Source organism: Callorhinus ursinus, unplaced genomic scaffold (assembly GCF_003265705.2).
Source record: "Callorhinus ursinus isolate GAN/ISIS: 27379988/994484 unplaced genomic scaffold, GSC_fseal_2.0 scaffold48, whole genome shotgun sequence".
In the NCBI taxonomy this organism is placed as follows: domain Eukaryota; kingdom Metazoa; phylum Chordata; class Mammalia; order Carnivora; family Otariidae; genus Callorhinus; species Callorhinus ursinus.
The window spans coordinates 9,548,248-9,572,872 of NW_027397110.1; the positions used below are offsets into that span (position 1 = coordinate 9,548,248).

General features: G+C 60.1%; 1 protein-coding gene across 9 annotated transcripts; it reads left to right on the top strand.

Moving 5' to 3' along the window:
* Positions 1-1,198: 1,198 nt before the first annotated feature.
* On the top strand, positions 1,199-24,316 carry KCNJ4 (potassium inwardly rectifying channel subfamily J member 4). 9 transcript variants are annotated; one of them, XM_073882762.1, is made up of 8 exons: positions 1,199-2,082; positions 2,691-2,823; positions 4,774-4,913; positions 5,009-5,106; positions 10,746-10,850; positions 11,826-12,029; positions 14,167-16,528; positions 22,556-24,316. In XM_073882762.1, exon 8 carries the CDS (start codon positions 22,595-22,597, stop codon positions 23,957-23,959), a length of 1,365 nt encoding a protein of 454 aa, XP_073738863.1. In that variant the 5' UTR covers positions 1,199-2,082; positions 2,691-2,823; positions 4,774-4,913; positions 5,009-5,106; positions 10,746-10,850; positions 11,826-12,029; positions 14,167-16,528; positions 22,556-22,594; the 3' UTR covers positions 23,960-24,316. The 9 variants fall into 9 exon arrangements, 8 of the variants coding, with proteins under 8 accessions (XP_073738863.1, XP_073738864.1, XP_073738865.1 ...); XR_012375318.1 differs by lacking the exons at positions 10,746-10,850; positions 14,167-16,528; positions 22,556-24,316 and adding an exon at positions 12,553-13,020; XM_073882763.1 differs by lacking the exons at positions 10,746-10,850; positions 11,826-12,029; positions 14,167-16,528.
* Positions 24,317-24,625: the final 309 nt, after the last annotated feature.

Sequence of the window (24,625 nt, forward strand, 5' to 3'; positions counted from 1 at the left end):
TGGTCTGGGCAGAGAAGAAGAAAGGGCACTTCAGGCAGGAAGAACAGCACGGGCAAAGGCAGAGAGGTGCTGAAGCATCTGGTATGTTCTGGAATCTGTGGGAATCAGGGTGTATGTGTGGGTATATAGGGTGCTGGATAAGGTGGGGCCTGACTGTACATCATGCTGAGAACTTGGGACTGGATCCCAGTTGGAGGTGGAGAGGATCCACGGGGAAGGAAGACAGTCATGGTGGTTAGTGTGCTGGACACATGCTCGGGGATCAGCTTGGAGAAGACACTGGAGGAGATTTCTTCTTCAAAAAATTCTCAATCTGGCTTTGGGGTGCCTTAGTCTGTCCGCCTCTTAACTGAGACTAGCCACAGATGGCCAGACTCCCAGGGAAGTTCTTCTGGCTGTCTAACTATAGGTGTTCTCTCATCCTCCACCCTAGTGAAGGAGCACTTTCCCTCCTCAGGGGGTCGGGGTGAGGTGGCAGGGTCGCCAGGAAAGTGGCTGGCTCTCAGGGGCTGTGAGGTGCTGGAGTCTGCTCCCCATAGCCCAGAGTGTGGGGCCCAGACCTGGGGCACACTCAGACTGGTATCCTCCCCCAGTAAAGACAGCTTGGAGTAATGGGGACGCAGAGAATAAGAGACTGGGGTTTGGTCCGGCTCTGCCACCTCTGGGTGACCTTGGACAAGCTCATGACCCTCTTTGGCACTCAGTCTCCCAGTCTGTAAAATGAGGGGTTGCTGTCTAGGTGACTGTGAGGGTCCCTCCAGCCACGCCACCTCCGTCTCCCGGAGCACGGTCCTTAAGGCCGATACTTCAGGAGGGGAAGGCGATCGCTGAACAAAGTGGCTGGGAGCCTCCAAACCCAGGACAGACCCTCTCCCACCCACCCCCCTCCCGGCCCAGAGGAACCCTACCGACCGGCCCCTGGGGGCTAGAAAACCCGGGAGCGGATCTTCGGAATGGGTTCTGGGAGGAGCGCTCCTGGAGGGAGGAGGAAAACCCGGGCAGGATCCGGGGCAGGAGCGGGGGCCCCGCAGCCCCCAGCCCTCGGCCCTGCCCCGCGCGGCCGGCCGACGCGAGCGGGTTTGAAGACCCGCTGGGCCGCGGGGAAGGGGCCGGGCGGGGCCCCGCGGGCCGCCCGGGGCCCGGGGGCCGGGGGGGGGGTTGCGCGGCCTCCGCACTGGGGCGCGGGTCACGTGTGAGGAGGGGCGAAAGTCTCGCAAAGCGGGGCGGCGTGCCGCGAGTTGGGAGTTCTCGGCGCGCCGCGGGCGGCGGGAGCTCGGGCTCCCGGGCGAGCCGGGGACGCGGCGGAGGCGCGGGCCTGGGTCCGAGACAGCGGGGGCCGCACCGAGAGTGGGAGGGAGAGAGAGACAGAGAAGGACAGACGGAGACCGGGAGGAGGACAGATAGAGACGCGCAGGGGAGACAGGGCAGAGGCGGAGGGAGGCAGGGGAGACACCAGGGGAGGGCGGCAGGGAGAAGACAGAGACCCCGCAGGGAGAGACGGAGAAACCCGCACGGGGACAGAGGAGACCGGCAGAGGGACAGAGAGCCCGGGGGGCAGCCGGGGTGGGTGGCGGCGGATCCCGGGCCGGCGGGCCGCAGGGTTCTCGGGGCCGGGGCCGGAGGCGAGCGCCGCGGGGCAGGGCGCGGAGCGCAGGGCGGGGGACAGCGCGGAGTGACAGCGCGAGAACAGCGGCGGGCGGCGGCGGAGGGGCGGCGGGGGCGGGGGGCGCGAGCGCTGGCGGTCGAGCGCCATGGGCCCCCGGACCCCCGAGCTCTGAGCCGGGGCCCGGCCCGACGATGCTGACGCCCAGGCGGCGCCGGGGGCGCGGCGCGGGGCAGCGCTGAAAGTTGGGCGGCCCGCGGGGAGCGGCGCGGGACGGGCCCGAGGCGCGGAGACCCGGAGACCGACGGACAGACCCACCGGCAGCCGGGGAGGGGGGGCGGCGCCGGCCCGCCGAGTTCGCGGGGAGGGGGCGCCGGGACTCCCCTCTCCCCGCCCGGGACGCCGCCCGCCCGATCGCGCCGTGGGATGTAGAGCCCGCTCGCCGCCTCCTGGACCTTCGTCGGACCCTCCGCCCCGCGGTAAGCCGGGCCCACGCCCTCCGGGGCGCTGTCCGTCTGTCTGTCCGGCCGCGTGCGTGTCTGTGTGTCCCGTCGGGGGGCGGGGGTGGTGGCGGTGGGAGCCGTTGGCCCCGCCCGTCAGCACCTTATCCCCGCGGGTCTCGGCTGCCAGGCGCGCGTTCCGCGCGGCCCAGCGACTCCCCGGGAGCTGGCCAGCTCTGTCTCTCTGTCCCTCGGTCCGTCGGGAGCGTGCAGGTCTGGGTTGTGGCCAGAAAGGTGGAGAGGGGTGGGTAGAAGAGGCCTTGACCTCCTGCCCCGGCCACGACCTTTCCCTGCCTCCACCCACCCCCAGTTGTCAGCCGGTTCTGAGGAGCTTCAAGGCAGGTGACTTGTGGCAAAGGGTGTGTGGGGGGGTCCCCTTTCCACTTCCCCAGCTGCAACCTGTTTGCAAATGGCCCTCTGATCTGACAGAAAACAACATCCCACCTCTCATGCTTTGAGCACCTACTTTGGGCCAGGTGACCCCAAGGTGGGTGGACAGGGGTCCAGTCAACCGGGTATTTCACATTTCAGAGTGGGAGAGACGGAGGCTGTGGAGAGAGGCAAGGACTGCTCTTCTCTCCCTACAGGAAAGCCCCAAGGAAAGAGAGGTCTGAATGAGCCCCTGAGCAGGGAAACTTCCCTGCCTCCCCACCAGCGTCAACATCACACTTCTGCCTCCAGTGCCTAGGCTCTAAGATGGGGAGACAATGCGGGGAGATGGTAGGTGGGAGTGTGGTGGAGGGACTAGAGGCAGGGCATCCTGGCTAAGATGGCAAGCCAGGGCCTCGAGACCAGTAGGATGCTGAGCAGCAGGTTGAGGGAACGGGGAGCTGAGGGACGGAGGTCCCAGGGCCATGCACCGCAAGACCCAGAGAGGAGCCAGACCCGTGTGTGTGTGTGTGTGTGTGTGTGTGTGTGAGAAATGCCTGTTCTGCTTCTCCCCACATACGGTCCTGTGACCTCCCGGGCTGCCGGAGTTTGGGGAGCTATGGGAAGGACTTTTGGGGGCCTGAGAGCCACACTGTGGCCCTGCCTTGGCCTGGGATGAGAGGAACAGAAGACAGAAAAGGATGGGGGATAAGGTGTTGCAACATGGCAGGAGCAAAGGCTGTTGGCCGTTGAGCTGACCCATATCCAAGTTGGAGCCTGGAGGGCTGAGCCTAGAACATTCGACTGTTCTCCACAGGGAGGAGGGCTCTTTCTGGGGTTTTCCATACTGGGAAGTGGGCTTCACATACCCTACATTCAGGCTCCTGGAAATCTGCTCACTAGCTGAGGGACCAGCACCCTGAGCAAGTCCCTCTCCTCCCTGACCCTCAGCTTCCATATCTGTGGAATGAGGACACAGCTCTTTGCCCCACTGACCTCCAAGGGCTCAAATGAGCTGACGGCTGTTCACAGGCTGGGGAAAGTGCTGGGCGGACGGCAGTAAGGACCCCTTTTACCTTTGGGAAGGTGAACAGCTAATGGAAAGAGACGATATGGCCTCAAATAGAGGATTGACCAAGAAGGGGAGTGTCCAAAAATTAGAGGGGGTTCTGGGGCTTAGGAGCCATTCCTCGGGAACCTTTGGTTACCCTTGAAAAGGAAGCACCTCTCCCAGAAAAAAAAAAAAAGCCTCTGGGGTGACTGGGAACAGACAGAGCTGGCCTCGAGTATCTGCTGGGTGACCTTGGGCAGCTGGCTTGAGCTCTCTGGGCCTCAGTGTCTTCAACTGGAGAATGGGGTTGTTCGTACTGACTTCATTGGGTTGCCAAGTGATTTACAGACGATGTCAGGTCTCTGAAAGCAGCTTGCAAAAGCCTGGAGCATAGTAGGTTCTTAGACATTTGCAGAACACAGAATGAAGTAGCTCTTGGAGATGCTGTGGAAAGATTTCTTAGCTTAGGATAAGAGGGGAGGAGGAAGAGTGTAGGCTTACAGGGCGGGTTGGTTCTTAATGTGGATCTGGGGGAGGCGGGGGCGAGTGCTGAGGGGGGTGTGAGGAGGAGGGGGCCCCTCTGCGAGGACCACTGAGTCACGAGGACATGTAAGCGACATGACAACCAGCAACATGGTAACCAGGAGACTAGTGGCAGTGGGAAACGGAGCTGGAGCGGTGTGTTGGGGGGGCAGGACTGGCAGTCCTGGGGCTGGAGGGTCCGGGGCAGAACCAGGCTGGTCTCTCAGAGTGAGGAGAGGATCCCGAGGCCAGGTGGGCTGGGGCGGTTCGTGGGGGGGGGGGAGGGGGGGAGGAGAGGGGGGGGGACCGGGGGGTGCCGGGGCGGGGGGGCTTCTCCCGCACTTCTCCAGGCTCCTCGCTCCTCTCCTCCACATCTCCACTTTTCATGCCTCTCCCCCCTAGGATGCCAAATTTGGCTCACGCAATCTGTCGTCTCTCTTCTGAGATTGGCACCGGGACCAAAGCCGAGTGCATTACATGCATTACATCACCGCCGCTCCCCCTGCACGAGGAGAGGGAGGGACGGAGGGCCGGTGGGGGGGGGGGCAAGCGGCCAACCCTCAACTTAAATTCCTGTCTTCCTGCTCACTCTTGCCGCCTCAGTCCCAGGTGGTGGGGGCTTCCGGGAGCAGCCAAGCAGGGCCTCCAGGCAGGACAAGGGCTCCGATCTTGGAAAGATCCCAGGGCCAGGGCAGGAGGTCAGACCATGTTGCTGTCCCCCTGGCTAGGTGGCACCTGGGAGGCAGGGAGCCTAAATTCAGGACGATCTGTCATTGCCTTGCTGGGTGACCTTGGGCAGGTCCCCCCATCCCGTGCCCTGTGCAGTGTCTACATCTGTGTGGAGAACAGTTGGCCACTCGAGATCTTGGTGAGTCTCCTGAAAAAAGATGCCCTTGAGCCCTGCTGCTCTCCTGGGCACAGAGGAGGAGTCCGGAATTTTGAACGGCTCCCTGTGACTTTCAGCAAAGTCTACCTCCTTATGCCTCCATCTCCTCACCTGTCAAATGGGGACGAGAGAACCCTCAAAGGCACGAGACGTGAAAGAGATAGTGGACGTGAAGGTGAGAGACAGGGGAAGAGACAGGGTCTCTGGCCCTAGACCCCCAGACCCTCAGGGGCCCGGTGGCTCCCTGCATGCTGGGCGGGAGGTAAGGGGGGCAGTGGGGACAGTAGCTCAATACGGACAGAAGGCTTGGAGCTTCACTCACTGCTCTGCTGTCCTCGTTTTACAAAAGTGGAAACTGAGGCCCAAAGAGAGAAGTAGACCCCCACCCCAAGGTCACAGTGATGGTTTGGGGGTAGAGGAAGTAGAGCTGGGGCCCGAACCCAGGGCCCAGTTCCCAGCCCTGCCTAGAAGTAGGTGGGCAGGCAGGCAGATACGCACCTTTGGAACACTGGGCAAGACCAGGCGGGACCCAGGAGCCTGGAGGGCCCAGTTCTCACTTTGGCCTCCTCCGTTCTCCCTTCCTGCTCCCTGGTTCCCCTCATCTCCAGCATCCCTGAGCATCAGTCCCATCCCTCGTTCGGTCTACTTGAAGAGCTCCCTTTTGGGCTCATTTTAAAGCAAGTTCCACGCAGTCCCAGGCAGGGACAGGCTAGATTTGGGGTTGAGCTAGAAGATTATGGCCCCCTTCTAGAAGATTCCCAGAGCTGGAGGAAGAGAAGGATGGGGAGCCTCTGTGGATGTTTTGTGAAATAGTGAGCTCCTCACTCCCAGAGCTATTTAAGCGGAACCAGATGAGATGAGTACCTGCCAGGAATCCTGTCCCGGTGAGTGCTGCTTTATGGGTGAGGGGGAATGACACCCCCACCTCCAAAATCTCAGTCATTCACATCCCAGGAGAGGTTGGGGAGCAGCATCCGTCGCTTACCTGCTTTCCAGCAAGGAAATCCACATTGTTGCGCTGCCGGGCATTGGGGTAGGAGCTTTTTGCAAATGCTTTCTCTTGTAATCCTCCCAACAACCCTGCAATGTTGATTTGGTGCCCCTGTGTTACAGATGGGGGAGCCATGGCTCAGAGAGTCTATTCGATTTGCCCAAGGTCACACAGCAGGGAGGTGGATGAGTCTGGATTTGAGTCCCGGCCAGTCTGATTCTCAGGGGCTGTCCCTGGGACTTCCTTGAGAAAAGAATGGAGAAAGTCCCTCCCCTGGGCTGGGGTTTGGCAGGAGATGATGTGTCGCCCCCACAGCATGACACCCCCTCAAGGATCCTCTGGGGGCTCCATTCTGAAGACATGGATATAGACGGGCACCCAGGGAAGAACTCACTTTACAAAGGGGAAGATTAAGGCACAAAGATTAAGGGACAAAGAATGACCAGTTCAAAGGTGCCCAGAGAGTCAGATTTGGGGCAGGGGGTCTGTTCCCTGCACTGGTGGGTCAGGAGGGTCCTTTGGGCCGACGATGGTGTGAGCTCTGTGATTGGAGGTCCTGACTGCTCGGTGGTTTGGCAGAGGGCTGAGAGGGTGCTGGCTCTAGGCTAAGGCTATGGGTAAGGGAGTCGGCCCGGGGAATGCAGAGAAGGGCGCAGGAAGAGATACCAGCAAAACAGCAGGTCCACCTCTGTCCTCGCTGGTCCTGCCCCAGCGCCACCCGCAGATGTCAGTGCCATACACCCTGTGAGGTCACGGGAACCTGTGGGTGGGACCTGCCTGGCAAGGGAGGAGGAGCTTGGCACCAGCAGCCTTGGGTGTGGCTCCCAGTGCGACCTTAGGTCAGTTCCCACCTTCTCTGAGCTTGCTGTGCTTATTTGTCTGTGTGAGGGAGAATCTGCACCAAATGACCTGTTTGCACAGTGTAGCTGCCGGAGGGCCATCATCTTGAAGTGCTCTTCCCATCCCCACGAGGACCTTGGGCCCCGGGCAAGGGGCAGGCAGGAGTCCTGGAGGTTGACATAACCTTTAAACCTCCTGGGCGACTCAGCCCTCCTTGGGGTGTTGGGGGGGATCTCTGGGCGCAGCCCTTCTTCTCCTTTTCATCTTTATTTTTTTCCTGCTCCCTCTTCCCTTCGCTACGTGGGCTGATCGCTGCTCAAACTTTTAATTCAGATGGTAATTGAAATAATAATACGGGCTGAGGCCCCTCTGCCTGTGACGCTGCAGCTGGTGGAGCTCAGCTATGAATAGACCTTGAGTCACACACGCGCGCGCTCCTGCCGGCGCGCACTCAGGGCTCTCGGGGTGGTGGGTGGGGTGCAGCGGGGGGGGCGGGGGGGGCCCCCGCCCCAGCTGGGGCCGGCCCCCCCCCCCCCCCCCCCGCTCTCAAAGGCCTGGGACACTTCTGCCCCTGCCACCCACTCTCCAGTCGGTACAGCGAAGCTGTGAGACTTGGGACATCCGCGGTCCTCTCTGTTTCTGGAAGGGGACACTGAGGTCCAGCACGGGGAGTGGCTGACTGGACTCAGATAGAAAGTGACTGGGACGAGGTTTGAGCTGGTGGGTTTTTGCTTCATTCTAAGACCACTGTTCTGTTTTAGGACATGCAGGTGGGCAAATGGGGGAGGGGAGTGCTGGGGTGTGGTGCTGCCCCCCCTTTGGTGTCCCCCTGCATCAGTCCTCCCAGCACACGCTCGCACGCTCTCTTGCACACACTCACACAACTCTCTCACACACACACTCAGACGCCCGGCTGCTCGGAGAGGTGGCATTGTTGCTTGGCGGCTGGGCTGACAGGGAGGTTTTCTTGGGGGTCCTGCGGCAGGAAGGGGGACAAGCCCCCATATGCCAGGCTCTAGGCTAGGCTTTGTATTCATGGTTTTACTGAATCCTCCTTGCCACCCTGTGAGGGCCATCACTCCCACTTTTCAGTTGAGGAAACTGAGGCTCAGCTAAAAGCCCAAGTTTGCCCAAGGTCCGGCAGGTAGAAACAGCCCTACACCGGTGTCCTGCTGGAATGCTCCCAGTTCCAGCCATTCTGGGTCCGTCCATTTGGCTTGCTGAAGGAGGAAACGTGCATCTCTTCCAGCCCAGGGCTCCCCTTTCTCTCCCTGCACCAGTTGCCCCATTCCTCCTTGTGGCTGCCTGGCCAGTGATTGACCAGCTCTTGTGCCAACAGCCGGAATATCCAGTCTCAGGGGGCAGGGGGAGGCCAGGTGGCCATGGGGGGCACTGGCAGGTCAAGGAGAGAGGCTACCAAGACTGGTGGTCCTCGGTGTTTGGACCCCACCCGGAGCGGTATAGGGAGAAGCTGTGGTCATGATCATGGCCCTATCAGCTGAGAGCTTTGGTCTAGGCCTGCTCAGGTGGGCCCAGCAGGGGCCTCTGGAAGGGCAGAGGGGAGATGGGGCCGGACGTGGGGAGTGCAGTTGAGCAGAGGCACCCCTGGGCCTGGGAAGATGGGGAAAAGTCTCCCCAGCATTTTCTGGTGGCCTCATCTGCTCCTGTATTTGCTTTTTCTCCCATACTCTGCTGGGACATGGAGCAACTGAGCCCAGAGACCACAGTGAATCACCCAAGGTCCCACAGCAATGGTGACAGAGCTGGGGCTGGACTGGCCCAGGGCGCCTCTGACTCTCTGCCTCTTCCCTCCTTCCAGTCTGGGGATTTCTGGGGCAGCTGAACAAAGAAGTCTGTCTGAGTCAGGCCAGCCTGGGATTGAATCCCAGCTCCCCCCTCACTTACCCTTTACCCCTTGTGACCTTGATTGGGTCACTGTCCCCCCCCCCCCCGGGAACCTCTCTTATCTCCTCCGTGAAACAGGGACAACCTGTGGCAATGGGGGGATGTGCTTGGCTTTTCCCTTTTGTTGCCCTGTCTGCTGTCAGGCACACCCCAGCTCGACCTGGGCTGCAAGATGGGAGGGGACCTGAGCTAGGCCAGGGAGGAGGGGGCACAGGACTGTGAGGGACTGATCCCATTTTACTGACAGGGAGAGTGAGGCTTTGAGGAGGGAGCTCGCCCAACCTTGATTTGGTGGCAGAATTAGCGCCAAGTTTTACCATCTGGCCTCTGGGACCGCGCCCCCCCCCATCCGGATCAGCAAAGTCTCTCCCCTACCCCGCCCCCGGCAGCTCCCCTCCCAATCTCGACCTCTACCCCAAACTCCCAGTGTAAGCCTGAGAAGTCCAGGCCCTCTGCCCTGTGACAGTTAAGGTGCCACTGCACCCAGGGGACAGCAGGAATGGAGGGCAGCGATTTGGACTCTCCGTGGGACCCTCTGAGGGAGGCAGCACGCACAGAGCTGGAGGTAGCCTGGTGGTGGGCACAAGGTGGGAGACGGCAGAGGGGCTCAGGCACTCTGGCACATGGGCCTCTTGGTATGGAGCTCACCATCTCCTGGGGCGGCCCACTGTGTCTGGAAGGTTCTGCTAATGGATACCTGCCTCCTACTTTGGCTTTTGCTCTGAGGGAACCCGCCCATTCCCTACAGGAAGGGCGGCTAGCTGCCCCACTGCTCCCCCAAGGCTTCTCTCCTCTGGCCTCCGTAGTCCCAGCTGAGCCCTGTGGAGGGGAAACAGATCTGGGTTCAAGTCCAGCTTCACCCCTGAGTGGCTATGTGGCCTTGGGCAGTGTATTCACCTCTCTGAGCCTCCATGCCCTGACCTATGGGGTGGGTTTGTGCCCCTACATCTGTGGGTTGTGGGGAAGATCCATGAGCTTTGAGAGAAACATGGCCCATCATTGACAGGAGCTTCTGTGTGGCCCGACCGGTCAGGGGCGAGTCCTGCTGATTGCCAGGCCCTAGCCCCCACGCTCACTGGCCACCCCCTTCAGACGCTGCTTCTCTAGTTATCCTGGGTGTCAGTGCCCGAACTCTCTGCCTAACCCTCCAGACCTGCTTGGGTGGGGGTAGGGCTGGCTGAGCACCAGCGCCAGGCTGTGCAGCTGCAGATCCTCAGGCCACCTGACCTTGGAAAGAGCCTCTCTGGCTGGGTTTCAGGGCCACCCACAGACATTGGGCAACAGGGAGGAGAAGGAACCAGGTGGGGCAGAGTGCGGGCATGGCCTCATGCTGGAGCTGGCCTGGGTCCCTGGGGTGACAGGCCAGGAGAGAGGAGAATGAACTGACAGCCAGCCATGGGAGGGAGTTACAGTTATCAGCTGCATTAACAGCAAGGCAGAACCTCACTCCCCACACTCTAGTGGGCTGCCTGAGGAGGGGTGAGCTCCCTGTCATGGGAGGTGTGCAAGCAGTTGCTGAATGACATCTGTTAGGGGGACGGCAGCAGGTTCTAATACAGGGCCAGAGAAAGGGATCAGACCCAGAACCCGGAGTCCTTAGTGTCTGGGCCACCGTACAGAGGTCCCATGATCCTAAGGGTCTAACAGAGTGTTCCAAGTTTTCCCTCATGACCTCCAACAACTCTTCCCACAGTTGTGCCCTCCAAAAGCCCAGGGTCCTAGCATGGGCAGTTGTAGCTTCAAGACAGGCCCTAGAGGCTTGTGCCCATCCGGGGACACCTGAAAAGAAAATAGACAAGCCCTAGATCCCCATCTCAGCCAGTTCAGGGCTCCTGAGCACCCAGCAGGTCAGTGTTCTTCAGCATACATGCAGGTCCTGATCCATTAGTGGTTGTGAAATTGATTTAGTGAGCTCACTACTTAATATTCTTAATGAAATAAAAAAAGAAAATGTCAAGCGCTTTGTATGTAGTGAGGGTATTATTTTGCAATGCTCTTGTTACGGTTTTCAAAATATATATGTTGTATAATGAGTAGCAATGTACAGTGTGTTTGTTTTTAATCCGGGTCTTGGTCAGAAAGTTTAAGAGCTACCAACCTGTGTAGAAATCCTGGAAGCAGCACTGACAGAGGCTGGGGTGTGCAGATCCCTTTTTCTTCCAGGAGGCTCAGCTCCCAAGAATGTAAGTGGCAAGAATTCCAGGATGCCTCTCTGCTGTCCTCAGACCTCCCTTCCCTGGCCCTGCAGCCCACTTCGCTCAGGGCTGTCGAGCCCCACAGTCAGCCACCGCACCCCAGGGCCCAGGGCCCACTCTCTGCCCAGCCCAGCCCGGGCCCAGCCCTGCTTCTTCACATTTCCAGCTCGACCCACATCTCCCTGGGGACCTCCCTCGAAGCCCTCTGGCCTTGGCCTCACATGTTAACATGCGGAGCTCAGCAAAGCAGGGTTGTGTCTTACTCACTTCTCTTCCCCCAGCACATGGTAGGTGCTCATTCCATGGGGATGTATAGAGCATCCCCGAAGGAAGGCACTGCATGTGGTGCCTTCCACCAGGCGGGAAGGCAGAGGCCACTCCAGCTCAGCATAGGTTTAGGGTGATGAATGAATGAATGAATGAATGAATGGAGTCTGAGAGTCTCTGGCCTTAGGAGCCAGCTGAGCAGATGGCCAGAATGGTGAGCACATAGCACTCTGCCTGGTGTAGTCGGCCTCCCCGTAGGGACAGTCACTCATGTCTGTGGCTGAGCAGGGACTGAGTGTTCCTACCCCCCCTGTCTCTGGCCCTTCGGAGACCTGTCTGCCTGCCCCAGCCTCCTCACCCCCTCCTCCAGTCCTTGGAGCTTCTCTTATGGGCCTAGAGCCCTCCGTGGGAATCAGGGACACCCTGCTCACTCCCCTGGAGGACACCGTCGTGGGAGAAGCTGGTGCTCTGTGGAAGGGGGGGGCAAAGGCCCGAGGCCCCTGCCGTCCTGCACTCACTCCAGTGCCCCGGAAGCTCTCCTTCTGGCCTCCACTCAGAGACCACCTCCGCCGGGGAGAGGTTCTCCCTGACTACAGTGACAAAAATAGCTCCTCCTTGGTCACATTCTGTCATATCCCCTGCTTAGGTCCCTCACGGGAATGATGACAAGCGGAAATTATCTTGTTTCTTTGTCAGTCCTCAGATGTTTAAGTGTCTACTATGTGCCGGGCACCAGGGTTCCAGGGTGAAGCAGAGATCCAAGACCCCTGCACTTAATGGTGGTTGTACATGAAATCGGTCTGGATCGGAGAAATGCTGTGAGGATCAGGACGCAGACAGAGAGCACCTGGGGGCCCCTCGGAGGAGGCAGCCTGTGACTCAGACCTAAACGGTAGCAAGGTGTGAGCAGTGGCGTCTGGGAGGATTTCAACCAGAAGGAACAACCCGTGTAAAGACCAGAGATAGGAATAAACTTGCTGTGTTCAAGGAACAGAAGAATGGCCTGATGGCTGGGTGGGGCGGGGGGGAGGGAAGTGGAGCTGTTTGGTCGTGACATGGCCTGGAGCAAGCGGGACGCTGCAGGCTGGCTGGACAGCGTATGGGGCCAGCATCCAGGCCCCAGTCCCACAGTTCACCTTCTTGGGGAAGCTCCTGAACCCGGGCGAGGATGAGAGTGACAGCATCCACCTCCGGGTCAGGATCAAAGTTGTGGCCAGGGCTTGGCCCACAGTAGACACTCAGTTGTTCTACCATTATTATGATGATTGGCTTTGGGAGGGTAGAAGGGTGATGCCCCTGTGTTAGAACGACCCCCTGGGAGGTCACACATGGTGATGGGAAGGCAGCGGCGGCGGGGGGGGGGGGGGGGGGGGGGGGGGGCATTGGTCGGTCTTGGCAATGCTGGGTTGGCGTTGCCTCTTAGACGCTGAGCAGACGCCACTGAGAACAGGAGCCCCATCAGCCTGTTGCTGCTCCCAAGGACAACTGGGGTGGCTGGGGTCCGTGGTATTTTAAGCCAAGGCCGAGCCTGGGCCCTGCAAGAGGTGTGCACGTGGCGGCTGGAGGAGGGTGCGAGGAGCCAGCCGGATGGGGGCCTTTGGGCCTGGAGGACTCGAGGAGGAAGGCAGGGGTGAGGAGCCAGGGCCCCCTTCGGAGCCCAGGAGCCCTGGAGAGGAGCCCTCAGGGGGGGCTGGGGAGAGGATGGGAGGTGATGCTCAGTCAGCCCCTTCAAGAAGGGCTTCTGCACTTTACAGTTTATAAACCCTTAATGTCCACGCCGCGGTTCGTCTTCACAGCATGCCCACAAATTGGGTGTTATTCCTCCCCGTCTTAGGGATGTGACTCAGAGAAGTCAAGGCATTTTCCCATGGCCGCACAGCACCGAAGTAAAACATTCTCAGGCTTCCTGGATTCACAGGCCCTTTTGGGGACCTTATGAATGCTCTAAGCCTTCTCAGAAAAATACACATATGTATGCACTAATTTTAAAGCCTTCTATGTGTCTTTTTTTTTCTGTAGGTAATACATTCATATGGCTCTAAAATTAAAAAGACACAAACAGGAATCCAGTGAGAATTCTTCCTCCCACCCATCCCCAGCCACCTGCTTCCCCCCCCCTCCCCCGGAGGCGGCCGGTGTCACCAGCTTCCTGGGGCTCCATCCACAGACAAGCCCAGACAAGCAAATATGTGTGTCTATAAATTTCGTTCTCTCCTTTTTTCCACAAATGGTAGATACTATACTCAATGTTCATCACTGTTGCCTTTTTTTTTTTTTTCTTTTTTGCTAAAAGACACATCTTGAAGACCCACATGGCTCCTTCCAGGGCTCCCTCCTCCTTTTTTGCTGGCTGCGTGATGTGCCATTCACGAATGGGCATCAGGCTGCCTCCAGGCCAGGCTGGGCAGACAAGGGGCCCGGCTCCCCTGGTGCATGACGGGCTGCAGGCTGAGGTCCCAAGAGCGCACCCAAGTGTCACAGGCAGTCCTATGGCTCTCGGAGGCCACCCGGGGGCCACACAGGGTGAGGCAGGAAGGAAGCCTGGGACTTGGCTCAGACTCGCCTTCCCCGCTCCTCCCGTCTCCCCACACCTCTTCTTAGGCCCATCACAGAATCCAGGGAACCCCGGGCCGGTGTGGGTGAGAGGCGTCAGCCCCCACGCGCCCCCCCACGGCGCCAGGAGACACCCCCCCCCCCCCCCCCCCCCCCCCCCCGCCATCAGCCCCAGCTCCTGCGGGCTTGTTTGCTGAGAGACTGAGGTTGGGGTGGTGATCTCCATGCCTGCCCCCTTCCCCAGCTGGGGCACATGCCCTGGACATGGACTGTGGCAAGGCCACCTCTGCTCCTGTCCCTGGCCCACGGCAGCTACCGCATCCCCAGCACCTTGCCTTCTCCGGTGTCCTCACTTAGCCCTTGGTGGCTGGGGAGGGACAGCATCCGAGTGGAGAAGGGATGTGGGGCGGCTGGCCTCACGTGGTCTGGGCTGGTCGGGGCCCACTGGGCAGCTCTGCCGAAACTCCTCTTCTCCTGGCTTCAGGGGCCCTGCTGTCCGGTTGCCGCTCTGCCTCCCTCCGCTGTGCCGGGTCCTCGTCCGCGGGCAGGGGATGCCCAGCGGCTCTGGGGCCTCCGCTCTCCTCCTCAGCATTCCTGCCCCAGGCGGCCGCATCCGCTTCCACAGCTTCCAGCAGCGCCGGTGGTCAGCATCAAACCTCGGGTCGGACGTGCTGCGGACTTCTCCACCCGCACACCCCACGGCCACCGCACACTGGAAATCATCACTCCTTAAATCGGGTCCTCTTTCAGTGTCCCGTTGCACCTGTTCCCAACACCCCTCTTCCCAACCGCTCCATGCAACCCGCCACCGCGCCCTGCAGGCCACCGCCTGGGCCGCACCGAAGCCCGCTGGAAAGCCTCCTGCGTGCATGGGAACCCGCGCAGGGCCTCTTACCCCGTGAGTGCACCGGACCCGGAAAGCAGAGGCCTCCGAGGCCAGACCAGGGCAGGGGGCCACAGAAGCCACATCGAGGAGGGTTTTTTGTTTGTTTTTTTTTTCTTTTCTTTTTTTAAGTAGGCTCCACGCCCAGCATGGAGCCCAGCGCGGGGAGCTTGAACTCATGACCCTGCGATCAAGACCTGAGCAGAGATGGAGTGAGATGCTTAACCAAACTGAGCCCCCCAGTTGCCCTGGGGAGGTTTTATTTCTTAAGCCTGGTGGTGGATACACAAGGGTTTATTGTATTATTCTTTATTCCTATTTGTCTTAAAGATTTCACGTGAAAATTGAAAAGATCCAACCAGGCAAAACCCAAACTGCCTGCCCACCTGTTTCCTGTGGCCGTGAGGGTGAAATCTGTAATCCCTCCCACCCGCTACCTCTGGGACCGCATCCTGGGCAAGTTTACTCTCCCTCCTCTTGCTCACTTCACTCCCACTAAGCGGACTTGCTGCAGAGTCTCGACACGCCAAACCCCTTCTGGAATGTTCTACACCCCACCTTTCACACAGACACACAGTTCTCCTCACCAACTTGACTCCCAGTCACTGCTCAGGGCTAGTTTCCATGTCACTTTCTCAAAGAGACCTCAGGGGACCCCCCACTAAACAAGAGCCCCCTGTCCTTTCTCTCACATCACACCGAACTTTCCTTCAAGCAGCTTACCACAGTTTCTGACTACCCAGCTGTGTAGATGTTATTATGTGTGCAACACCTCTCCCCGGCTGAGCCATAAGCTGGGTGAGTCCACGGCCTGGGTCTGACCCGCAGCAAGGGTGCGATAAATAGTAGTGGACTGAACAATTTTGGAGGAAGAATGAGCGGCAGACCAGGCCCTGAGAAGCCAAAGTGAGGCCATGGAGGATTGATTCCCACCACCAGTGAGAGAGCTGAGGTTGTTCTGGAAAAGAGGAGCCTCCAGGGATCTCTGCTCTCGCCTTCCAATCCCTGTACAGAAGAAGGGCACGGGTGTTTGGGGACAGTCCCTTTGGTGGGATTGTCAGGCCAATCGAGGCAGCTCCTGTGGGGGTGGTAAGCTCTCCGTCAGGGCAGGGACCAGGCGCGGGCCGGGCAGGAAGGGGCACGGCTGCAGGTTGGCACAGTAACCCTCAGGGTACTGCGGCCACCAGCTCCTGCCATTTGGCTGTGACCAGAAGGCCTCCGTGGACATTCTGGGGACCTTGCTTTCCGAGCCTGTTCACCTGCTGGCTGAATGGCTGGGCAGGAAAGTTGGGAGCTGGGGTGCAGAGCTAGAAGAATGAGCCAGCTCACCCCACACTGCTCAGAGCCCCTCTGTGAGCCCAGAGTCTCTGTGTGTCTGGCTCTACAATCAGGGACCAGGTTCTGGCTCCAACTTGCCCTGTGACCCAGCTTCTCCTTTCCCAAAATGACTGACTTGACAGAGCCTGGCACATAGTAGGGCCTGGATAAATATTTACTAAGGGGAAGAAACGTGCAACGTGACCCATGTGTCCTCGGGCCAGGAGAGTAAAGTGTCGAATGAACGTGCTCTGGCATCGACCGCCTGGGTCCAAATCCTGGCTCCTCCACTAATGGGCTGTGTGACGTTGGATCAGTTGCTGGATCTCTCTCTGCCTGAGTTTTCTTACTTCTAAAGCAGGGATCATAATGGTAACTTCCTCTGAGGTTACGGTGAGCAGGGCAGGAATTGATCAGCGTAAAGCACTCAGAAGAGGGCCGCACAGAGGAAGTGCACGCTCAGAGCTGGGCCGTGGAGTTTGCGATGTCACCCCGGCGGCCGGTGGGGGCGGGCCTCCGTGTGCAGTGGGGTTTCAGGGCACGGAGAGTGTGAGGGAGGAACGGCGTTCATTGAGCACCCACTCTGTGGCCTGCACCTCTGTGACAGTTGGCAATCCGCATCTGGCCCTCAGGACCACCCGGCAAGGTAGGCATTACCACGTTCCTTTGCAAATGAAGACGCTAAGGCTCAGAGAGGTCAAGGGATCTGCTGGAGCGAGCATGCTCCCACTTCGGCCCAGCCCCCCCCCCCCCGGGGAGATCGTGGCCACTGCCCTTGCTCGGCTGCTCCTGGGGCTGGTGTGGGAAAACAAACAGGGCAGGGCCATGTGATGGGTGCTGGGCGGGCTCTGGCGAGCTGCAGCTCAAATTCAGGGGGAGGAGGACAAGGGAAGGACCGGTCAGCCGCGGGAGTGATTTGTACCACTTAGCCACCACGTGCGCTGTGCTGGGCATGTGATGTGCATGATCCCATTTATTCCTCATTCCAGTTTTATGAGGTAAGGACTATTGCTAGCCCCACCTAGAGATGATGAGTGCAGGGACCAGAGAGGCTAAGTAATTTGCCCAAGGTCACACAGGCAGAAAGTGGTACAGAGAGTCCGCTTTGGACTTGGGTTGAAGCCAGTGCAGGGGGAAGATGTGGGCTCTTGAGCCTCATGAAGACAAGGTAGCCAGACCTCCTGGGGTCTGAGGCGCGGGACAGGAGGCTCCAGAAGGCTGTGGGCAGGAAGGGACACGATGCGACGATTTCCCCTATGGCTACATCCATGTCCAGCTCCCTTTTACTCTTTGAGGAGCACAGCTCAGCTGCCAGGCCTTGAGCCCTTTCCCATCTCTGTGCAAAGCCCTCTGTGTCAGAGCTGAGTGAACTCTTACCCAAACCAGGCAGCTCAGGCCTAAACGTCCTCAGTCAGAGCTGGAGGAGGGGCTGGGGGGCTCCTCAGAGGGCTGGGAAAGGAGACAAGGGTGCTGATTCCTTCCCCATCCCCCGGGGAAATCTTTCTAGCCTCTAGAACCTGATCTGGGTTCACTGAGTTAGCCCCTCACCCCACCTCACCTCACCTCCTTCGCCTTGTGCCTGTTCCCTCTGGTCGAAGAAGAGTCGGCCTCCCTGTCCAAGTCTCAGGGGGGTTCAGGGGTGAAGGAGGCTGATGGGACTCAGGAACACCCACCAGCTCCCCTGCCTTATTTCAGACTCTGTGCTGGGCGCCTTGTTTCTTACATCTTCCTGCTCTCCTGCCAGGGAGCAAATATGGTCCCCCGTTTTGCAGATGGAGAGAAGGAGCACCTGGCTGGAGCAGTTAGTGAAGCCAGGACCTGATGCTGGGTTTCCCGGCCCCCAGTCCCCTGTCCTGTGTCGTATTCCTCCTCCTCCCCCTCCTCATCACCACGACCACCACCACCAGCAGCATCTGCATGTTCCGTGCATTCCACCTGCAAAGCCCTGTGGAGCCCCCGGCCCGCGTTTCTGTTCCTAGTGGTTGTCACACTCGCCTCGTCAGGGGTCTGGTGAGGTAGGTACTATCGCTGTCATGTCCGCTTTGCAGACGAGGAAACTGAGGTCCAAAGAGGACACGCTAGGAGGTGACAGAGCTGAGCCTGAGAGCCAGGTCCTGCCGGCGAAACACAAGGGCTTAGCCAGCATGTCCTTTTCCTAAAGTCAAGAAGGAGCCCAGTGGAGCAGACAGGCAGTGAGAGCCAAGGGGCTCAGAGGAGGCAGGGCTGCGGCTGGCAAGGCAGCCTGGGAAGATTCAGAGACTGGAGGGGCTGGGGCTGGGCCTGGGGGGCCGTGGAGAGACACGAGGGATCCGCCTTGAGCGGGGCGTTGTGGAAGGCGAAGGGAGCCCGAAGCCGGAGACTGGGGGACCAGGGTGAGCCGGGGAGCTGGAGCCAGCCAGACCTGAGTGGGAATCCCAGCTTTGCCGCTTCTGCGGGGCGACCCCCATTCTCCTCCCTACTCCCCCCCCCCCCAGCCTGTGATTCTTCAGCTGGGAAGAGGAATAATAACCCTGCTTGTTGCTGCGGTTGGTGCTTAATAAATACTTGTTAAATAAACAAAGCCTTGCAGTGACGCTTCAGGGAGATAGATCAGGCAGGGAGCTGACGCTTCCAGAAGGTTCCTTCCCTGAGAGCAGCCACTGAGAGGACGACAGGTTCAGCTGGGCCCCAGGGCTGAGGAATGTGACCTCGGGCAACTCACATCACCTCCCCTATTGTCCCATCCAGTAACAACAACATGCATCAAGGCCCTGCAGTCTTGCTAAGTGTCCCCTTCCTCCTGCTCTCTAGAGAGCCTGCCTGGTCCCTGTCTCAGGAAGGGCTGCTGCTGCGGGCTGGGGACCAGGGTGACGTGCCCCTGCAGCCACCAGCGGTTCTCCCGTGCTGGGGGTGGGTGCACACTGGGAGATTTGTCCTCACGGTCGGCCGGGGTTGCTGGAGTCCCCCTGGGGCTGCTGTCCCTTTATCAGCTTTTCTTTGGCAAAGGGAGTTGTGGGTCATAAAATCAGAGGGAAAACCTAGTGACAGGCGTGGGGTCTTTCTCCTGCCTCCTCTGGACCCATGGCAGGCCGGGCGTCCGGCCGTCACCCAGGAGGAGCAGGCTAGCGATGGTGCCAACGAGTTGACAGCCCTGCTGGTCACCTTCACCAGCTCCCCGAGGCCAGAATGTCCTTGGCTAGCCACTGCCTCCCTGTGCCACAGCCCTGCTCCTGGCCTCAGTTTCTCTAGTTGTCCAGTGAAGTCTGGACTAGGGGGCTCCGGATTTGGGATGTTGACAGCACCGTAAAATTAAAGGAAAAGAAAAAGTTTGGTAACTGGCGCAGCATCTCAATCCTTCACTTCGCCAAGAAAGGACATTATGTTTTTAAAAGCAGCCGGCATCTCCCATCCCTTTCCTTTCCCTGAAGAAAGAATGTTGACCATGAAAGGAGTCTCAGGATGCACTCAGGGTCAAGGGTAGCGACCGGCCCAGGAAGCTGGCCCGGAAGGAGAAGGACTTGTCCAAAGTCACCCCGCAAGGCAGTGAGGGGGGCCTGGCCTCCCGCAGCCTCCACCGTAGGAAACGTGCTGAAACCGAGTTCCCCCATGTGTGTTCATTTCCCGGCACGCTTGTTGCAAGAGAATGGACACCAGCTCCTTGCCTTCTGGAAAAGTACGGTTTCACTGTAGACACGATCCACGGGACGCGCTCTCTCCAAAAGCACACCTATATTCAGAGGAGGGGGATACCCAGTTGTCAATGCCGTTTGCCTTCTTTGACCATCTGTGCCCCTTCTCTTGCGCACGTTCCCCTTGGGCCCTTGGGCCTTTGCCAGGAAGCCTCGTGTGACAAACAAGGGACAGAAAACCTGGCTGTGTCCCAGGTGGCTGTCCCATGCAAGCATGAGGCCAAGCTTCAGACTTTTCACTTTTCGGTCGTGCATCGTGCGGGTCAGCCCACGCGCTGGCTGGTGAGCCTCTCGTTCCTGCCGAAGGAGTCAGCAGGGACAGGAGCGCTCACTTATTTGAACGGGTCCCTGCAGACAGGGCCCTCACCAACCGAGGGTCCCCAGGGGGACAGGCGGCACACAGGCTCCTCCGTGGCGGAGGCTGATGGGTCTGGGGCAGCCTTCCCATAGGCCCAGGAGCAGACATTTCCGAGCATGGCTGAACATGGCAGAGCAGAGCCGTGGGCACAGGGCGTGGAACTTCGCAGGGGCTTGAGGACACTGCTATGACCAGGAGAGGAGACGCAGGGGTGCAGGACAAGCTGTGCCCCCACTGGGCTGAGATGTGAGGCTGGTGCGGATGGGGTGATGGAAAAGCAGGGGCTCGGGGTGAGGGTTGAAGCTGGGGGTGGGGAAGTGTCGGGTGGGGACATGCGGAGCCTCAGGGCTGACCCTGGATCCTGGGGCCGGGCTGATCCTGCCACTCGCACTCAGGACCAGGGGAAAGTGGGCCGTGCTGGTGAGTGAGGACCAGCAGCCTGGAGCACGCGGGGACCATCTCCCTTACCCTCAGCCCTGGGCCCTCCTAGAGAGTGGGAGCCCCATAAAGAGCCTTCTCCTGCAGCAAACCCTGCCCCAAGCACTCCAGGGAGGAGGCTCCTCTTTCCAGGAGCACCTTCACCTCCCAAGGGCTCTGGAGTGGGAATGAGGAGCCCTGGCTCAGGCTGGTCCACTCTGCCTCCATCTGGGACCCTTAGCCAATCCATCCCGGGTCTGTGCTTCCTGGGCCTCAGATATAAAATGAGGGTCTTGAAATCAGTGATTTCCAGTTTCTTCTGTGGTGCTCCTGGAGGCATTCAAGACAGCGGGACAGAGCAGAGACGGAGATGCTTAGTGAAGGATGACCTCCCTAAAACCCAGAAGGTGCCCCTGGCCCCCAATTTCTTCAGGGCTCCCACCTGGAGCCCTGGCTGTTAGGCCTCTGGGGGAGGTGGCAGACAGGGCCTGGGACTCCCAGCTAAAGTTATGACCTCTTAAGGGCCAGCATTGCACACCCACATTGTTAGATCTTCAGACCGATGGGTCTCACTGGTCCTATTTTCCAGATGAAGAAACTGAGGCTCGCAGCAGCCAAGTAACTTGCCCCCCCATGTTACGTGGTGGATGATCCAGGGAGCAAAGGCTGGGAAGGGAGAAGAACCCAGAGTGGGGGGTGATCGCGGGGGTGGTGGGGGGCAGGGCTCACTCTCCCCAGGCCCGGCCGAGGGAGGGAGTTTCTCCCGGGAAGAGGCGCAGGCAGGCACCAGGCTGTTGATCTCTAAATTACAGCGTTGGCGCGCACCGGTTGCTCCGGCAACCGAGTTGTCCTGAACGGGGAAGTGTATAAACATTGCCACAGATGCACAATTAGATCAGGAAGAAGAATAGAACAGAAAATAGAAACTTCCAGCCTTATATAATTCTGGGCCAAAACGTTACCGGGAGCCCAGGCCCAGGCCCAGCCCTGCCAGGAGCTGGGGCCCCAGGCAGCACCCTCTCTCTCCTGGGGCCCCGGCGGAGGGGAGGGGTGGAGGGAGGGTCTGCCCTCCATGGGCCCGGCTGGTGCTTCTGCCGCCCCAGCGGGGTGAGGGCCGCCTCCACTGAAACACAGCTGAGGAGGCTGACAGGCAAATCCTGCCTCTCGCCCGCGTCCTCCTGCTCTGGAGACTCGGGAAGTCAGGCAGGAGGGTGACTGGCTTTAACCAAGCACCCACAACCTCCTCGGGTCCTGTGAGGTAGGCTTTTGATCTCCATTTTACAGGTGAGGGGAAATGAGTTTTCTGAGGTGTCACAGTGAGGCAGTGGGTGTGTCTGCCTCCCTGCCTCCGGACCCGTGAGCTCATGGAGGTTGACAGCACCTGGGGGCTGAAGGTTAGACACACCTGAGTTTGGATTTACTCAACAGCTGTGTGGCCTTGGGCAGGTCACTCCCCGTCTCTGAGCCCTGCTCCCTCACCTGTGACATGGGACTAGCAATGTCTACATAGGAGCCAAAGCTTGGGGCTCCCCCTTCCTCCGTCTTGACCACCACCATTGGTGTCTTCACCCACTTCTGTTCCCAGCAGGTCTGGGGACAGGACAGGAACCGACATGGGGCCTCGGGTCCCAGCGCAGTCTGGTAGGACTTTCTGCAATGAGGCAAATGTTCTATATCAACTCCGTCTGGTCATGGCAGCCGTTAGCCGCAAGTGGCTACTGAGCGCTTGAAATATGGGGAAGTGCAGTTAAAACTGTATTTAATCTTAAGTAAATGTACAAAGCCACGGGGGGCCGTTGGCCGCTCTTCGGGCCAGCTTGGGAGGATGTCCAGCCCCAGACAGAGCCAAGAGGGCAGAGGCTGAACCCAGGAGGTGAGCAGGGGCCAGAGTGCTCACAGCTCCCTCTGCTCAGGGCAAGGGGGACAGATGGTGGAGCCAAGACGGGTGCCAGGAAGCTCCCCGGACGGGGTGGGGGCCAAGGAGGGCCGGAGGTGGCCAGCACCAGGGCCGTCCTGCTGGCCTCAGCTTCTGGTCCTTGGAGGCACTGGCTCAGGCCCTCACACTCCCTCCCGGACCTCAGAAGCCCCTTCCCCGCCACGTTCCCTCTGCGGGGCTCGAGGAGGTCCCGGGCCCTAGGCCAGGCTCTTCCCCTTCTGAGCCTCTGGCGGGGGGAAGAGGGGGGGCTTCCCGGGCCACCAGCATCTCACCTGTCGGGCTTCCCCTCCCCAGGCCCTGCGTCTTCCCAGGTGACCACGCCGGCTTCAGGACATGCACGGGCACAGCCGCAACGGGCAGGCCCACGTGCCCCGGCGGAAACGCCGCAACCGCTTCGTCAAGAAGAACGGCCAATGCAACGTCTACTTCGCCAACCTGAGCAACAAGTCGCAGCGCTACATGGCAGACATTTTCACCACCTGCGTGGACACGCGCTGGCGCTACATGCTCATGATCTTCTCTGCCGCCTTCCTGGTCTCCTGGCTCTTCTTTGGCCTCCTCTTCTGGTGTATCGCCTTCTTCCACGGCGACCTGGAGGCTGGCCCAGCGGCAGCGGCGGCGGCAGCGGCGGCGGCAGCGGCGGCGGCAGGGGGGGCCCCGACGGGCGGTGGCGCCGCCGCCCCGACGGCCCCCAAGCCCTGCATCATGCACGTGAACGGCTTCCTGGGCGCCTTCCTGTTCTCGGTGGAGACGCAGACGACCATCGGCTACGGGTTCCGGTGCGTGACGGAGGAGTGCCCGCTGGCGGTCATTGCCGTGGTGGTCCAGTCCATCGTGGGCTGCGTCATCGACTCCTTCATGATCGGCACCATCATGGCCAAGATGGCTCGGCCCAAGAAGCGGGCGCAGACGCTGCTGTTCAGCCACCACGCGGTCATCTCGGTGCGCGACGGCAAGCTCTGCCTGATGTGGCGCGTGGGCAACCTGCGCAAGAGCCACATCGTGGAGGCCCACGTGCGGGCCCAGCTCATCAAGCCCTACATGACCCAGGAGGGCGAGTACCTGCCACTGGACCAGCGGGACCTCAACGTGGGCTACGACATCGGCCTAGACCGCATCTTCCTGGTGTCGCCCATCATCATCGTCCACGAGATCGACGAGGACAGCCCGCTCTATGGCATGGGCAAGGAGGAGCTAGAGTCGGAGGACTTTGAGATCGTGGTCATCCTCGAGGGCATGGTGGAGGCCACCGCCATGACCACCCAGGCCCGCAGCTCCTACCTGGCCAGTGAGATCCTGTGGGGCCACCGCTTTGAGCCCGTGGTCTTCGAGGAGAAGAGCCACTACAAGGTGGACTACTCGCGCTTCCACAAGACCTACGAGGTGGCCGGCACGCCCTGCTGCTCCGCCCGGGAGCTGCAGGAGAGCAAGATCACCGTGCTGCCTGCCCCGCCGCCCCCGCCCAGTGCCTTCTGCTATGAGAACGAGCTGGCCCTCATGAGCCAGGAGGAAGAGGAGATGGAGGAGGAGGCGGCAGCCGCTGCTGCCGTGGCCGCGGGCCTGGGCCTGGAGGCGGGCTCCAAGGAGGAGGCGGGCATCATCCGAATGCTGGAGTTTGGCAGCCACCTGGATCTGGAGCGCATGCAAGCCACCCTCCCGCTGGACAACATCTCCTACCGCAGGGAGTCCGCCATCTGACCTCCAGGCCCCGCCTTCATCACTTCGCACACGAGCCTCTGCAGGGGGTGGGGTGCCAGGACACCCCCTCCACACTCAGGACAGAGCTGACCCAGGCTCCGTGGACCTTCCGGAGGGAGGTGGGGGGCTTCAAAGACTGGGGAACCCCTTCCTATTGACTCCAGAGCTCAGGCCTGGGAAGGGCCCAGGATACCCTCTGCCCTGTCAGCCTACCCACTGGCATCTCGGGGACCCCAGACCCACCACCCTTTTCCCACTGACACTTCAAGGACGTGCCCCCTTTACTCTCAGAACCTTGGGGAAGGCGGCTGGACTGCTGGGGGTTGGGCATCGCAGGGTTCTGGGGTGGGCAGGGGTTAGTGTGGGGGGAGGGAGGGTGGGAGTGCGTTTCTTTTGCATGACTGTGACCAGTTGCTCTTGACTTTCTTTTGTAAATATCTATAAATGGAGAGATGGAGGCACCAAATCCACCTTCTGCCATTTGTAACTGCAGGACAAGGAGGTGCAATCCCTCTCTGTGAACCCCTCCCCCTCCCGGCCTGGCAAGCCTAGCCCCTTCCCCTGCCCAGCCGGCTGGTCCCCAAAGCCAGCCATCTTGGCCCCTGGATGGTGTTGGGTTTGGGTAGAGAGGTGGGACCCCGACGGGCAGGATGAGGACCTCCTGTG